The sequence below is a fragment of the Echiichthys vipera genome (genome assembly GCF_963691815.1).
Source record: "Echiichthys vipera genome assembly, chromosome: 12".
NCBI classification, from domain to species: Eukaryota; Metazoa; Chordata; class Actinopteri; order Perciformes; family Trachinidae; genus Echiichthys; species Echiichthys vipera.
In genome coordinates, this window is record NC_139837.1 from 8,501,986 (window position 1) to 8,518,773 (window position 16,788).

The following is a 16,788-nucleotide window of genomic DNA, read 5'->3' on the forward strand; positions in this document are numbered from 1 at the left end:
GATGGTGCTAGGGCATGCAAGGAAAAATGAGGGAATGCTCAGTACCTGATGGAATAGGTGGGGGCGGGGGAGGTAGGAGCGAGTTAGTCTTGCTTTGGGCTGCATTGGGAGGGTTGGAAAGGCCGTTATCTTTCATACCATACAGCTTGGACTCTTTGGAGAGAGTGCGAGGGAGAGAGGATCCACGCGAGGCATTGGGCGACTCCGTCTTCAGTGTCTTGGAGTTGTAGTGCAGCTGAAGGAAAGAAAAAAGAAGAATTGGTCAATTAAAGTAAAACACTGCAGGCAAAAACACTGTGCATGTGCACTAGTGTCTTTTGAGAGTTTTGGGTAAAAAAAAACAAAAAAACAACCAAAATACGCATTTAGGCATTTATTCCTCTTAAATTCACCAAAAGTTAGCTTTGGATTAGAATGCCTCATTTTCACATTTAAACATTACATTTCAGAAAACATGTTTTACAAAGAATAAGTGTCAAGTTTCATGGTGATATCGATAAGTGAAAAAGTTTATCTATTCAGCTTTAGTGGTTTGCAAAATGTATTGAACTTTACAATACCTACCTCTTAAAGGCTGCTTTTTTTTCTCACACTCAGAAATCGGCACTTCAGTCACACTTACATACACCAAACTTTCCAGTTTTATATCTATATATCTATCTTTTGAAGGTTTTTATGGAGGGTGAGGGCAAAGATTGAAGATTTCAGGGGTTTTGATAGCATTTTCTGGTTTATGGAGTGATAAAGAGGTATCTAAAATTCTGTCAACAAATCAACAAAATATTTTGAACTTGGCTTTATCCAATGATCAGATTTAAGTTCTAGAAATGTATGCAAAATTGGCACATATTTGCATATTCAGACATACATTTTCAGTGAATTACTCACTAAAAATAACTGCCTTAATGTTATAAATTAACTAGGGAGGTTTCAATGTGATATGTTTTTTTTTTTTTAGTTTACCCTCAAAGCCCTTACCCTACTCCCTTTAAAGCACATGAAAAAAACAAGTCTGACGATTTGGATGCTGAGGGAGAAGCTAACCTTAACGTCTACTCCTGGAATGTAGAAGACTGTGGTCTCCATGTCGTTGGATTTGGTCTGCAGGGAAGAGGGGCATTTTTTTCCAGCTAGGAGATGTGTGGTGGAGGTGTAGGTGGGCTGCAGCTTCTTCTTCTTGGGGGGAGACTCTTGGTCCAGACTCCTGAGGCTGCGCTCACAGCTCCTACAAAACCCACAGGGGGACACAGAGAGTCCTGTCATATGAAGGTGTTCTTATGCCTTATTCTATTTAGTTATCTACATATAGAAAGTTATATTTCTTATATCTACTGAGGACAAGCCATAAAATTTCATTTGGAAAATAATTTGAGTGAAATTCATAATGTAAAGTGTGATTTTGATTACTGACTCCTTAGCAGGAGAAGGGAGTCCGACTTCAAATAAAATTCTGTTCTCTCCACAGTAGTTAACTGAATAAGAAATGTGCTTTTCATCCTACCTCTTGAGGGAAATGTCCTCATGCTCGGGTAGCTGAGTAGTGGGGTGAAGGACACACTTCCCGCTGTCAATCTCTACACGGACATCCAGCTCAAAGTCGATGTTTCTTTCAGTTGCCGGGCCACCGAAGCTGCGGTTGGCAGGTGTGCTGGGCCAGCGCTCGCTGAACAGCTGACTCACGGCAGAAAAGCCAGAGGGCTTCCTGTGAGACGCTTGGCTGAGAAGAGAGAAAAAAGGAAATGTTTAGTGGAGGCTGTAAACTCCAGCGCTTTATTTATAGTACAAAAAAAAAAATCACAAGAGAAAAGCTTTCGCGCAATTGCAATGTTAGATTGCTTCCTTTGATCTTCTAGCACCCGTCACAAGAATGCTTGAGTAGGTAAAAAAAAGACACTCACAAAGGCCTCCGATAGCTCGGCGGTCTCTCACGCTCAAATTCGTCCTCCTTTTCGGAGTCTTCGGAGGAGGAGGAGGACAGGTCGTCGCGCCTCATGTCGTCGTGCTGGAAGGGAAGTGCGGGTGAGAAGACAGCAGGGGTGGCAGGGGCACTGAAAACTGAGTGGTGGCCATCGATAACGGATGGAGAATGAAGATGATGGAGATGAAGAGGATGGGGTGGCTCATCGATGGTGACTGACAAAAGGTCCACCTCTGTCTCCTCAGGAAACTTCAGAGAAGGACAGAGAGTCAAACTCACACAAGCAGACATTCTTCATGAAGCTCTTCCTACTTAAAAACATGAGGTGGTAAGTAGGAAGGTTGCCAAAGAATCATAACTTTGAAGGAGAAAGTGTTCCGTAAATTGGATCTCAAGATATTTTCTTTTTTTTAATGACATGTACCTGAATGCTGAAATCAAATGTCCCAGCAGTTTAAAAATCTGGTTTTATGACATATCCAATGACAGGACACTATCAGCCCGCAACAGTTCCCAGAGGAGTGTAGAGGAGGAGAAATAAAAGAGAGACGGTGTGAGACAAGGAGGAAGATGACGTGACAACGCCAACAGGAGAAAAGGTGGAGTGCACTCGAAAGACGGTGACAATGGAAAGATGCCGAAGAAAGTTTTCAAGTATAAAAGTTTCCTTAATGACAGCTGGAAGAAAAAAAGCCCAGTTGCTGTGTGCAGCATCAAATGATCACAGTTGCTCACAGAATGATGGAAAAACGGCATTATTGCCTGACTTTTTTTTAATTTTATTAAAATGATAATAGTTTGTTTTACTGCCCCCAGTATTCTGGGACCTATAGTGTTATAATGCATTTGTTGTTGCCACCTGGCATTGCCAAATCAACCAGGACTCAAGTCTGAAGGATTGCCACTGTAAAATCTGTTGGAAAGTCACCTCGGGAACAATATTTATTTTTATCTGTCGCTTATTTTCATTGACTAGGAGCAGACGGTCTGTAGAAGGACTGACAAACCAAGCAATCTCAGTCATGTGTCCAGGTCTGTCATCATTCAAGAGCGAATACTGTGTGTGCATTATGTGTAGTCAAAACGACTGGATCATTCTGGCAGGAAAATACCAATGCAGATATATTCATCAGCATTCAATCACTCAAGGGCACTGAGAAAATTAACCCAACAAAACGTCCATTGATTAATTTACCATTAATTATGAATTGACTTACTTGACTTCATAAAAAAGGAATTTTCATTAGACATAGTGTGGTATAAAATAGGCTTTGTTTTTAAGTGGATTCTTGTCACAAATTCATTCGGAATAGTTTGAGTCTCCTGGTGTCTCAGCTGGTTGCTCGGCAACTACAAGATGATGAAGACTCCAAGAGGTTGCCACGCCTAGCTAAGAAATATTGCCGCACAAATAAATAGTGAGCTTTTCGTTACCCTGGACAGAGCCAGGCTGGAAATTCGCCCATGATTCCAGCCTTTATGCTAAGCTAAGCTAACTAGCTGACAGTTAAGAGAGTGGTATCCTCTAATGTATCTCAACTAGAGAGAAAATAAGCATATTTCTCTCAATGCCAGGCTATTTCTTTAAGATCTACAAACGGTTTAGACTTGTCTAATGTGATAGAGCATGTTAACATCAGTCCTTTAGAAACAATGTATCCCACTAAGTGTGATCATGTAGAATACCTCCGAACTGTTTTTAAGGAAATTGCTTTACTGCATGAAGCCGGGACACGATGCTGTGTATGTCTTCAGGTAAAGAGAAAAATGCCAAGACAGTTATTTGTCTTATTAGTTTATGATTAACTGTTTTATTTATGGGAATTACACCAAATAAGTGTGATTTTATATTATGCACCAATGACCTTTAAAGCGCGACTGACCTATACTGTGATATTGTTGTGTGTATAATTTGATATTGTTGTGACAAACAGCTGCAGAAAGACTGTAATTCAGAACCATGCATAGTTGTTAGAAATCAGTGAATACATAATAATAATATTGTTAATATTATTAATATTAAGATTGAAGACAAGTTGATTCGGTTATGTATGCAGTCTCAAGACAGGATGAGAATGTGTGACTCCATAAGTCATAAGCAGAATTATAACTATACACTTGTATTCAAAGATCGGTCTTAGTATGCAAGAAAATTAATTTCTGAGAGCTGATTGCATTTGGATTATCTTAATTAATTCAGGGACATGTTGCTATGTCACATGTCTTTGTGGAATGCTGCTGGTGTTTATCTACTGAGCTGTAATTAAGACTGACCATTTTTATTTGCTTCCACAAATATCATCACATAAGGACACAAAGAGTAGGATTATAGGCAGCTATCATGGTTATAAACACACTGTTGTTCAATATAACATTGGTGTATATCTATCTATCTATCTATCTATATATCCATCTAATATACAGTATAGCAGAAGATAGTATTTCATCATCCTGTTTTGATTTTGCACATTCAAAAGTCCAATCAGCACTTTCAAGGTAATCACAGAGGAGAAGAGGTGACAGAAGCATTTGTCGGTGTTGGTTAGGTATTTTAATTTGTTAAATTTTGAACCATATACCTTGAATACCTCTCCTGGACTGACGGGTGCATGTGCAGCATCCAAGGCCTGATTATTTATCTTCAATTGAACAGAAGAGTTATTAAAAAGGTGCTCATCCAAAATTAAAAAAAAAAATCCCTCTGAGTATAATGATCTCTCGCTTTGACCCCACGTCATCAAGACATATGAGTAACAGTATCATGTTGCATGGAGACATGAAGAATGAGATGATGACCTTCAAACATAAAACAGCACAACATAAAAATATCCACTTCGATCCTATTATCATCGCCTTAACAGGTAAGTTTTCCATTACAGTCGAAAACCCAAAATAAGGGGCTCCCTTGCCAAAAGGCCCCTGATTTAAATGTGACTGGAATGGAGTGTTTACTTGTATATGAGGTGACGTCATGAAATGATGACAAAATCTTTGTTTCATTGTCTTCCTGAACGAGATACATTTTAAAAATGGTCGAATCTTGAAGTGAAGATTATTCAAACTGCAAGTATTCTGAAAAGCTCACTTGGAGAAAGAAGTGCTGCAGCGCTGCTCCGTTGTATTACTGATAACACGACGATCTAAAGCCATTCAGAGTGATATGTCACATCCGAAGTCTCGTAAATCCCTCTAGGGCCTTATTTTTTTGTAATGGAGACACACTGAGTAAGAGGATATTTGAGAGGGCGTGTCCTGCAAATTTTCCAATGGCCTCATTTTAGCCAAATTGAAACGCGTCTAATGAATGATTCGGTAAGCAAAAATGTGAAAAGAGCCTACTCGCTATAGCGCAATCAAAGCTATACAAAGCTACTATAGGTTAATGTCTTTTCGCTCTAACAGGAGGTTCTTAGAATTAACTCTACCGTGTCCTGGATGTTGAAGGTGACCCGGGGTCCAGGTGAGGCCGCATCCACACGCATATCTGGCAGATCGTCCACATCCCCCATTCTGGAACTACGGACACAGTAAAGTGAAAGAAACAAACTGCATGAGATGCAACATTGTTGTTAGTCACCCGATCCCTTTTCTGTTGTTTTTACTCATTTATTCTGCTCATGTTTTCCCATTGTTTAAGGTCTTAGTGTCAACTGTTTTAACATCATTACTACATTAATTCCGAGATATCTGCATAATTACTGTAAACAAATGAGATAAGCACTTCCTCTCCTCTACATTCTAATTTGTGAGTCACTGCATCCTCTCTTCAGAAAAGGTTAATGGGTAATGTGTTTTAAAAACATGTAGCACCAACAGCAGTGGGGTGAGCCAGAGGTTACTTGGTCTTGTTTGATTACAGTAAATGCACCCTAAACAGTGTAATTTCCATACTAATATGATACCAGGCAAAGTGCTCTCTCTCTTTTTTTTTAACCTCTGTCTGTCCATCCTTTTCAGAGGGGGTCGTCCTGCTGCTGCTGAGATGCTTTTGGAGCGGTTGTAGCTGGGTTTGTATCCAAGACCCCACTTATCCTTCAGAGAGGCCGCCTGGAGAGGAACAAACACAAGGTCAGAAACGAGTCAAGATGACTGACTGATGACTTCGTAGAGATGCAAAAGGTAAGGTTGTCAATGTCTCTGTTTCTTTGATGAATACAGTGCTTAGATAAATAGAGCTCCACAGTGTGGATCTGGAAGTGAAAATCCCATTCAATCTCTGCTTCAGGATTTGATTATTAGCCATAATATCTTAACCATTAAATGTAGACCTCCAACAAGCTTTGAGATTGTGAAACGATGGTTTTTGCTCCAGTAGAAGCCACAAGTCATCAACATTCTTTATAGGAATACATGTTTTATTTGCGATCTCAGGGAGAAGTACATCACTACCCACAATCCTAAGCCAGTGACGTATCTAATTGGTGGGGCTAGCTGTTACAATGGAGATGCTGACCGCCTCAGCGAACCTGCTAGCGGCTAGAGAGCTGCTAGCACTGAATTCTACGACCGCTATGTACACAGTCTTGTACCTTTTCCTCTTCTTCCTTTTTTATTGCGCCGTATTCGTTTTTTATGGGCTTAAAACTCTAATTTATGTAAGGATATTCTGAAACGTTAATGGAGTAAATGGGTGAGGAAAAATCAGTTCTAGAAAAGCGGGCGGTCACTGTTGAGCTCTACAGATGAGAATTCACCCTCATGCTGGAGCGACGCAGTTTCTTTCGGACATCTCTCCTGATGTCATTGACAGCCACGGACTCCAACTGCTGATAACGCTGGATCTCCTGGTTGATGGTGCCTTCACTGGCCCCCAGTTTCCTGTGGTTAAGAAAAGAGGTTGCAGATAGTTTTAACGGGAAAGCATTTCTTTACACCCGTCATTGCGCTTCCTTGGGTCCTGAGCAATGCACCTGACATGACATAGTCGTGTCACCTAGCAATGCTCAAGTATATGCATAATTTTCAATGCAGCTAGCTATTTGGGACCAGGCTATTTCTGGGAACAAAAGCCTTCATTCTGAAACATTTGAGTTTGCTACAATGCAACATCTCCTTTTCTCTCTTTCTTCAGCTGTTCTTGAACGTACTGTAGTGAGCGACGGAGAGCAAGCTGTACCCTGCATGCTGTTCTGCCGTGCAACAGCTAATAGGGGTCCCCTCTCAATTCACTAAACAGTGTGTAAATAACACACTACTAATAAATATGTCCAATAGATCCCAAGAGCTTGCACTCTTGCATGCTGCACTTCTTTGGGTCCTCAGTAGTATACACACCAAGTGTGAAGTTGATCAGATGAACAGTAGTTGAGAAAATTGAAGGACTGACATACAGACATGCAGACACCTTCCATTTTACTTAGATTACATCATACAGAATGAGATCCAACAAGTGAGGAAGCAGGAATCTTACTTGAGATCGTCGATGACCTTGGCCTGTTCGTTCAGCTCTCTGATGTCCACCACCCTCTTGGTGAACTTCCTTCCACGAGCGTCAATCACTTGGTTCCCCGACACCATCTGCCTCCTGGGGTCAATGGTCTCCTGTTGGATCAAAGCAATGATATACACCGGAACATATTTATCTGGTAAAACCGATGGCAAAATGAAGCAAACCTCCTGATCAAACCCAAAAGCCATTTTCCCTGAAAGATTTCCACCAGGCAGCTGCTGTAAATAAGATTACATCCTTCCCTGATTAGAGTGGATTTATTTAGATTGTTAGGATTCAAATCACAGTAGGTACATGTAGTCCAATCCGAACACACAGAATGTCACAAAACAGGAGACACCACCACCACCATCACCACCACCACCACCACCACTCCACTCAAAGTGCAAGAGGGAAAAATAAAGCTCTGTAGCCACAGGGGATTGCTTAACACTAATTAATTTCTTTTCACCCATCATTGAAGCTTATTGAGGAGGGAAGTAAAAGCAAATGCTAAGCAACACTAACTTCAATTATCATGCTATCCAATCAAAGCATAAAATAGCATTGCTCAGCATTTTGAAATCCACAACCTTCAATTGATAACTGCAGGTGACTGAGATGTAACGCCACCTTGCATGTGATTTTGTCAGCCCAGAGAAGAGTTTAACACTGTGGGTGGCTACATACACAGGCCCAGGAGACAGGTCTTTGGGCCCTGGCACTGCCCGCTCCAAGGCGAGGCGATGCACAGTTTAAGTAGTCGGCTGGGACAGACACACTCTGAGGCCTGGGGGTGAGGCCCAGGATGTGGTTTACCAAGCGCTTCCTTAAGGTCAGCCGAGGGCTGAACTGGCTCCCTGGACTCTGTAAACAACGGCAGGGACAGATGGGTGGAGAGGTGGAAGAATGGACGACTCAGGTCAGACTTTACCTTCTGAAGCTTTAAGGTAAGCCAGGTAGGATTTGTTCAAGTGTATTGAAGGAATTTTAACAGTTTGATATTTTGGGAAATACATTTATTTTCTTTCTTGCTGCGACTTAGATGAGAATATAAATATCTGTCTATTATATAGGAAGCTACAAAGAGCATACAGTTAGCTTAGCATAAGGTGTGTCCAAAGGTCACAAAACCCGTTTATCAGCACCTTGAAAGCTCACAAACACATTATATCTTGTTTGTTTCATCTGTAAAAAAAACAAAAAAACAAAACAAGAGTCTTGTTGTCAGGCAATGATGCTTATATCCTCCAACAGAACCTGAAACTGTGAATGAACTGGGAATCCTCAATGGAAATAAGACATAAGTGAGACATAAGTGAGACGTGAGTGAGACGTGAGTGAGACGTAAGTGAGACGTGAGTGGCACGCTAGCATTGTGTTATTCAGACCGGCTCAACTCTGTTCCATAAATGTCTTTGCCCATCTGTCAGCATGAGCTCCAGGGAAGCTGAGTGACTGCAGCTGGCTGTAACCTCCCTTCACCAGGCCGAATGCGTCCAAGCCCGGATGACACCCCTTTCCCCCCTCAAACAAGCGTATGTTCGAGTCTGTGCAGGAGAGCGAGAGAGGATTTGAAAAGTCTCTCTGTGTGTTCAGCTCTCAGTGCTTCTGTAGCTTCTAACTGAATCTTTGAAGTTTTGTTTGTACTTTTAGATATCTGCTTCATTTTAATTGGTGTGTGTTTGCGTTGAGCTTTATAGGACGTGATATTAAGTTACTGCTTATGAAAACCCAACATTTCCTGATTTTGCAGCTTCATAATACTATTAATAATAATCAGTGAAATGTGCAAAAATGCCCTAAGGGATTGGCCGTTAAAGGCTCCGGTAGTCGGATTTCCCCTCCGTTTCCAGCCTTAGGTGCTAAGCTATTGGCCTCTTACTGGAGCCTTACATCTAAAGAAAATTTATGATACTGATCTACCCATTTAACTTTCAGCAAGAAAGTAAATAAACATATTTGTCGAAATGTTCAAGTATTCCTTTAACTCCTGACAACCACCAGTAGTAAGCTCCACAGCTGAAGTTCACTATTTAGGTACTGTGTTTTCCTCTTATAACTTCCAAATATAAAAGAATATACATCTTCTCAGAACTTCACAAACCAGAACATCTGATACTGCCGACGCATCATAGTTTACTTAACATAACAGTGTATCATCAAAACTCATAGAAAAGGGGATTTAGATGACAAAAGAATTGGTTAAACTTGATTGTGGTGGTAACTGTATCATTTATACAATAGCTCAAAAAGAACCCATTGCTGACTGACCATGTGGATGGTGGGTGACATGGAGTCGGCGTCGTCTTCGTCTGAAAGGTCTGCCATGTTGACAGAGTTAAGGTCCGCGATGTCGTCTACATCCTCCTCGCCTGTCAGTGACGTCAGCGTGTTACCGAGCGCATTGAGGCGTTTGCCGATGTTTGGATCCATGTGAACGTCAATGCCGCACATTTTCCAAAGCACATTCAGAGTCCAGGTACCCGCACTACTGCTCTCTGTTTATTTAACAAGGGTGAGGGAGCCAGATGGAAGAGGAAAGAAAGAAAGACAGAGGATGTGGATAAAATGATTGCAAGATAAAAATTTCAGACTGTTGTCTCATGCTTACTGTGCAGCTATAGGGTGTGATCCATATTTTATGGACCATAGCTTAGTTAAAACAACTTGCCTGCAGAAGGTTGCCCTGTAGTTCTCGAACATACTTCATATGTACCATCAGGGACCACACCTTTATACAGAAAAAAAACCCAACAACACACACACAGACACACACAGACACACACAGACACACACAGACACACACAGACACACACACAGACATACACACACAGACATACACACACAGACATACACAAGCCAGTCAATATTTCAGGCCCATGCTGTATCGTACACAGTTAAAAATATATGTATACATCTATAAAAATCTGTATTTTGGTTTGTTTAGCACCACTAGAAACAGGGTGAATTTATCTTTTATGTTTTTACCTGTTATGTTTTTGGCTCGGTTTGTCTGTCTGTCTATTTTTCAGCAGGTTTACAGAAAAACTAGTGAAAGGGAGTCGCATGAGCCAAGGAAGAACCCATTACATGTTGGAGCAGATACGAACCACAGGACGGATACACTCATTATTTTTCAATTGCGTTAACATTGCAAGGGCAGTTGTGCTGCATTAATGTGCTGTCGAATGATAGGAGAAATGAGATCCAAATGGAAAAATTTAAACTGCATTAACACTGTTAGAAAAGGCATGCCTTGGGGGAGGTCTGCACCCTCCAAGTGCCCTTCTAGTTAAGTATTTGTTTTAAAAAAAACAAAACAACACCTACTCCCAACACCTATAAACAGTTTTATATTTTATTTCTTCACTCAGCCAATGCTTTTGACGTGCATTAAAGTTGACAAGACTGAATTAAAATTAACCATATGTCGGACTGGACGATGTGACAATATATTTTGCTATTAAGTGTATGAGAGAGACTTTTCATTTGTCAACTATTTAATTCACACAGGAATATAGGTTTTACCATGTGGATATTTCATACAGACTATTTACAGAGTTACCGGAAAACTGTTGTTATATACATCGTATCGAGATATGACACAACCTATATCGGGATAGAATGTTTTGGCCATATCACCCAGCCCTAACCATATGAGAGACAAAATTCACACTTCAATATCATGCGTCACTCACAAGCATTCATGACCATATCCCCTCGGATTTCAGGCTTCCAGTCGTCCCAGGAGGTCTCGAAGCCTTCGGCAAAGCGGATGCAGAAATTCTTGAAGTGGCCTTTGCTTACCAAGGACTCAGAGGAGCAGGCGGTGATCAGTGTGCTCTCAATGGTCAGGACCATAGCTGAGCCCGTGTCAAAATCTATGCTGTGGTTGGCCTGGCAGAGGGAGAGGGAGCGTTATCCAGAAATCAAGTGAGGGTGAAGCACAAGGAAAAAGAACCCACTTCCATGTGTTTGGAAAAAGGCAGATTTAGCTGGTAACACTTCATTCTTCTGCACTGTACATCCATTTTATCATTTAATTAAAATGATGATCAATGCAGGTTATTTTTACGCCATTTCAAATAAAAAATTTGATAGATTGATTTGATAGATTACTTCTGATCAAGACATTACAGTTTTGCAAAACTGCTAAATAGTGTCTGCGAATTACAGAACCGTATGCGCTGCTCCTGTGAATACATCAATGAGTGAAGTGTTACCAAGCTTTTGAGTTTGTTAGATTGTGTTTAATTGTGGGATTAGAAAAAAAATGCCCCGGATTAACTCAGCATTGGTCCTAAAATAAAGGTCTGATCAGGTCATAAGTGGAGGCAGGTAAAAGCCTGTTTACCTCCTTACATAACCAGTTATCTATTATTATTACTTGAATCAAAGTCAGACCGCAGTTTTGGAACAATTACTGCCGGACTCCAGGTTATTTCCAAATTGCTTTCTCTTACAAGAACAGACAACAAGCTTGCCATGTGCACCACCGCACTGTCATTAGATGTGGTATTGTGGATGATATTTTATACAATTCCATGGCAGTTTCTGAAAGACACAAACTGGCATAACCTCTTTTTAGTAGATAGTAATTACACACCCCCCACCACCTCAGACACGAGCTCATGCTTCATTAGTTGTTATGCCAGCTTTGTGGGGGGAAAATTGATTATCATCATCTTAAAACGAAAGAGCACTTGTGATGCAGTGGACAGTACTTGTGGCATGGAAGAGTATTGATCACAGTAAGTCATTAAACCACAACAAGCCATCACAAGAGATGTAATAAATAGTAGGTTACTTTTCGTGCATTTTTATGCCGGCCTATTGATGTGCGGGCCCCAGCTTCAGAGTTGATGCCCTCCGTAACTGGTACTTGTCCTCTCTATGGAAATAAGTGTGACATAACAGCTGGTATATCTTGTCTCTATGGCATATTATTGGAGTATAACAAGACAACTGATATGAATCATTCATTAATATCCAGTGTTTCCCCTAAATGTTTGTATTAGTGTGTAGGGGTGGTCATGTACATAGAATCAAACACATTAATAATAGTTCATATGTTTGCAAATAATTCTGAATTACTTTATATTTAAATAAACATTTTTTTAAAAATAGCAATAATACATCATTTGACAAAACTTTCTATACTGGATGCAGTCTACAGAAGCAAATTCTGATGAACACTAAAAGGCACACGGTGCATGAGAACTACTGATGCACCTCTATTGGACGGTTTATCATACAAAAATGGATTTTGTGTACCAAAAATTAAAAGAAAAACACACATCACTATTATTATTCTCTTAAAAACCAGTCAGCTAACTCTCTGGCACAGTCTAACTGAAATCTGCTGCACATTTGTGTTTATTTAAATACAGGCCAGCCAGCATGTACCTGTGTTACAGTTGTGTATTGTATCAGCGTTTGTTTGCTTTGCATTAAAAGTGTTTATTGTCGATGTCGTTGAGGGGAATGAAGGTGCTGGTATAGACTGTATATAAAGAAGCTAAAACATCTCAATCGCCCCCTGGTGGCTGGCTGCAGTATAGTTCATAAACCTAGAACCCTCAATGTTAGCAGATGGGACATGAACACAACCTAAAACCCCAAATATTTCCCCAAATATGGTTTGTGTCATTTAAGTAGTTCTTATCACACTATTTGTTCAAGAGTTGATTTTTCTGATATGTTTGGTTTTAATTAATTATTTAATGCTATAAAAAAACGGAGTCAAACATCATGATTGAGTGGGGCAGGATCACTACTGTGTACACTCTGGCACAAGACGGCAGTGTCCGTGTCTGGGGTATGTTTGCTTTATTTTGTACAGCAGGAAAGAGTGGCGATATGTCGTCCATCTTTATATACAGTCTCTGGGTGGGGTAGATTAATGGAACGTATGCCCACTAAGAGCTTGGGTAGGGGAAACAGTGATAACAGAGAGATTGCTCCTTTTTGAAATTAAACAAACATGCAAAAGTTTTAAAGGCTACTAAAAAAAGCTGATGTCATGAACACACTGGTACGGTTAACGTTGCCACGCACTGAAGAGGATGACGGTAATATAATTTCGTTTTTAAAGAGGTTTATATGATTAAAAATTTGAAAAAAGAAGCCCAAGGATGATTCCTGCATGTTTTACTTTTTTTGGTTAGAATTCAATTTTAAATTGAAGCCCTTTTACTACAGCGACAGCACTCGATGTTATGTGCATTTCTTTCATATGCAAAATACAACAACCATGGCTTTATGTATGATAGTGAAATACTGCTGAAGACTGAACAATGGTATTTTAATGCCAATCAAAGATGCATGTAAGAGCTTTTATTTACATGATTTGCATTAAATATGAAAATGCATATGCAAATTGTAACACTTATTGACCTTGAAGCCAACAGATTACAAGCGTGCTACTGTTTATATTATTAGCAACTATGATGTATGAACTTGGACCATCTGTATCTAGAAGTTAAAATGTAAAAATGTTACAGTTTTAATATATTGGAATTGGAAGATCAAACCAAGAACAGCAGACTACCTGGGATGTGTTGGTGATGGGTAGGCAGATGCCCAGGTCGTTGACGGTCAGTTGCAGGAAGAGGGTGCTGAAGGCCTGGGCTGATGTCTGTTGGATGCCTGGCAGCTTTTCCACCACCTCTTTCGTGGCCATGTGGATGTCCTTATTAAGGGCCAAGCGCTGCTCGTTCCAGTTGTCATACGCTGCCTTGTAATTGAGCCAGAAGAGCACAGCTGCAGGAGGGCACACGGGTGGGTAGAAGAACACAGAATTACATCCTGAATGTAAATGTAAACAAGTCACATTCGATTTAAAGCAGGGATGTTATTAATTAACCGTTTAACCATAACCGACAAGTAGGATTTTGACCGATTTATGCTTTCAGTTAAAAGAATATTATTAAAATAATGGTTTAATTAATTAAAAAGGATTTGTTGCATGGTAAGGAAACAGGCTATAGAATATATTTCCTAAATTGCTGAGCTATATTTCTGCAAAATTGTTGCTTTTTGCTGGGCGGCGTTTACAGCAGAGAGCCACTATATAGATGAGGGCTGGAGGGTTAAATCGGCCATCCTACACAGGAAGTGTGCCAGGCAGCCACAAAGCTGCCAACCTCACCGGTGGATGTGGTGGAGACAGGCTGAGGCATACATTCCATTTGGGTGCACAGCTGCAGACCTGTACTTCTCACGTGGACGCGCAAGCAGTTCCATTCTGGGAAAGTGGCTGCATGTGTCCACGACAATACAGGACAAGTACAAGTCCACAGCTGTCGACAGAGACGTGCTACATGGAGACTATGTCTGAACCTCCTGTTCAACTGCCTGCTTGTCGGTTTACTTTTTTTTCTTCCCCCAATTGCTGTCGAGGAGATAGAATACTTCAGGGAAACTCTGGGCAGTATCATATAGGTGTAGTGTATTTCAGGTTTTGTGAAGGTACTCAGGACAAGCTTTGACATTTAAAAAGGAAACTGAACCTCTGTCAAATGCCACCGGCTGAGCGAAAACAATTGGCCTGTTGAGCGTGATGAGGACAGCCTCCTTGTCGGAGGAGCCACTGATCTCCTCCTGCAGAGCATTCCGCAGACCGATCCGAGTTCGAAAGTACGCCACCTGGTGGAAGTCTGAGCCAGCTTCTTCATACACCTGTAAAGTGAAGGGAGAATGGGCGTCACACTGCGCTCTATTCTCGACTCTAACCTGGGAGCTTTGATTTCACTAACTTGAGGCTGATACGTACCTGGTGCTTGACGATTTGTCCAAGAGCCAGGTGGAGATCTACTTGACATTTGCCGAACAGTTTAAGATAACTGCTGCTGCCCCCGGGCTGAGCCTTGCACTGGATCCTATTGGATAGCTCCAGCTCTATGAGGCCCGTCTCAAAGCGAACAGCTCGCATTGAAGGAGTGGTGGCTGTCATCTGGATTCCCTGTGAACAAGAAAACAGCTTTTTAGAAATATTCCACAAACTATAACTGATGCTCAAAATACAACAAATCTCTCTAGAGAGGAACCCTTTACTGGTTTTATAACTTAGAACAACACAAAGTTTGGACCAAATCCCTGACTGATATTATGGATTTCCAAGCTGAAAGAAACAACATGAGATACCTTGAACATGAGGCTGAGAGAATAAAGAAGGATTTTGGGCTTGTCTGCATCTGTTGATGTGTCATGCTCATTCCACAGCGGGATGGGTTGTTCTCCTCCTGTATGCACAGAGTATACAAGTGAACCTCACAAGTTTGCACAAATTGTTGAAAGTTGCTAGATTATGAGTGATACAGTTGGACTATTTTGTCCTTGTACCTAGAGCTCTGACTGAAATGTCCCAGTGCTCCAACATTTACAGACCTAATCTCAATACTATTTACCATAAAAATGGCAAAACACTCCCAGTTCTCTCTTTTTTGGGTGATTACGTGGATAATGCTTAGAGAGCTAAACAAACTACTATCAATACTGTTACGGAAATGAACATAACTGGATTTGTGTCAGTGCCTTGGGCATTGTTTTGTGAAAAAAACAATATTTTTTAATGATTTAAGTAGCAGCTGTAGGCTACAGAATACTATTGGGAACAGTCAGATGTTTCAGATTAGATTAACTTTATTGATCTGAGCGGAAAACTGGGCCATTACAGCATCAAAGATCAGGAAATAGTTTCTGATAAGATGTGGTAGGAGGTTTGCAGTATGTTTATGAGGTTTGCAGTATAGAAATACATATGTTAAAAGTGTGTGTTGGTCTTTGCTACAGTACCTGAGACCTTCTGAATGACCTCGTTGACCTCCTTCATGAAAACCTTCTGCAGGAAGACCAGGTGGTTGAGCAAGTCTGTGGTCAGGTTGTGCTCAAATGAGCCAATCTGCACATCAGGGAAGACAAGCGAGGGCGAGTTAGAGCAAAACGGGCTGGTTCATTAACCCACCTAATACGCTTTAATTCATTGTCCTGGCATGCAGATGTTAGCCTCTTACCTCTGCTACGCAGCGCAGGTAGTTGCCCTGGAGGTAGTTTCCTTGCTTTGCTGGGAAGTCGTCGGGTGCCCAGCCCTGGTCTGAGTGGTTCTCGTGGTCCTCCATGATGTACTCTCCTGACATGGTGACTGGAGGCAGGGTGAGGCTGGCTGATGGTGGCATGGTGGACATGTCCACTGGGGACACTTTTGACTGGAAGCAAAGCTTGTGGTTTGGCAACTCAAAGGTGAAACTGGTTTGTGCCCCTAAACAAGGGAGGAGTGGGGGAGGAAAAAGCTAAATTATTATTGCTTATTCTTTTGCAGGGAATGGGCATGCCTCCACATCAAGGGATAGTACAGACATTTTTAAGTGAGGTTGTATGAGGTATCCACAGCCAATGTATTGCCTACTGTAGATGGTAGTCGGCACACCCCCCGTTTCAA

The 16,788-nt window shown here is 41.1% G+C and overlaps 1 protein-coding gene across 5 annotated transcripts in view; it reads right to left on the reverse strand.

Moving 5' to 3' along the window:
* Nucleotides 1-16,788, reverse strand: part of kiaa1109 (KIAA1109) — an 84,816-nt gene that overhangs the window by 17,892 nt on the left and 50,136 nt on the right. For 2 of the 5 annotated variants that reach the window (XM_083924405.1, XM_083924404.1), the window contains exons 54-73: nucleotides 16,364-16,608; nucleotides 16,146-16,251; nucleotides 15,495-15,592; nucleotides 15,124-15,312; nucleotides 14,861-15,029; nucleotides 13,900-14,111; nucleotides 12,157-12,240; nucleotides 11,048-11,246; nucleotides 10,021-10,080; nucleotides 9,621-9,847; nucleotides 8,037-8,213; nucleotides 7,329-7,459; nucleotides 6,613-6,736; nucleotides 5,853-5,965; nucleotides 5,344-5,434; nucleotides 4,498-4,557; nucleotides 1,899-2,167; nucleotides 1,502-1,717; nucleotides 1,045-1,225; nucleotides 46-235 (exon numbers count right to left, since the gene is read on the reverse strand). In XM_083924405.1, coding sequence (XP_083780531.1) covers nucleotides 46-235; nucleotides 1,045-1,225; nucleotides 1,502-1,717; nucleotides 1,899-2,167; nucleotides 4,498-4,557; nucleotides 5,344-5,434; nucleotides 5,853-5,965; nucleotides 6,613-6,736; nucleotides 7,329-7,459; nucleotides 8,037-8,213; nucleotides 9,621-9,847; nucleotides 10,021-10,080; nucleotides 11,048-11,246; nucleotides 12,157-12,240; nucleotides 13,900-14,111; nucleotides 14,861-15,029; nucleotides 15,124-15,312; nucleotides 15,495-15,592; nucleotides 16,146-16,251; nucleotides 16,364-16,608 — 3,141 coding nt within the window. The remainder of the gene's footprint in view (nucleotides 1-45; nucleotides 236-1,044; nucleotides 1,226-1,501; nucleotides 1,718-1,898; nucleotides 2,168-4,497; nucleotides 4,558-5,343; nucleotides 5,435-5,852; nucleotides 5,966-6,612; nucleotides 6,737-7,328; nucleotides 7,460-8,036; nucleotides 8,214-9,620; nucleotides 9,848-10,020; nucleotides 10,081-11,047; nucleotides 11,247-12,156; nucleotides 12,241-13,899; nucleotides 14,112-14,860; nucleotides 15,030-15,123; nucleotides 15,313-15,494; nucleotides 15,593-16,145; nucleotides 16,252-16,363; nucleotides 16,609-16,788) is intronic. The other 3 variants (XM_083924406.1, XM_083924408.1, XM_083924407.1) reach the window with 2 other exon arrangements.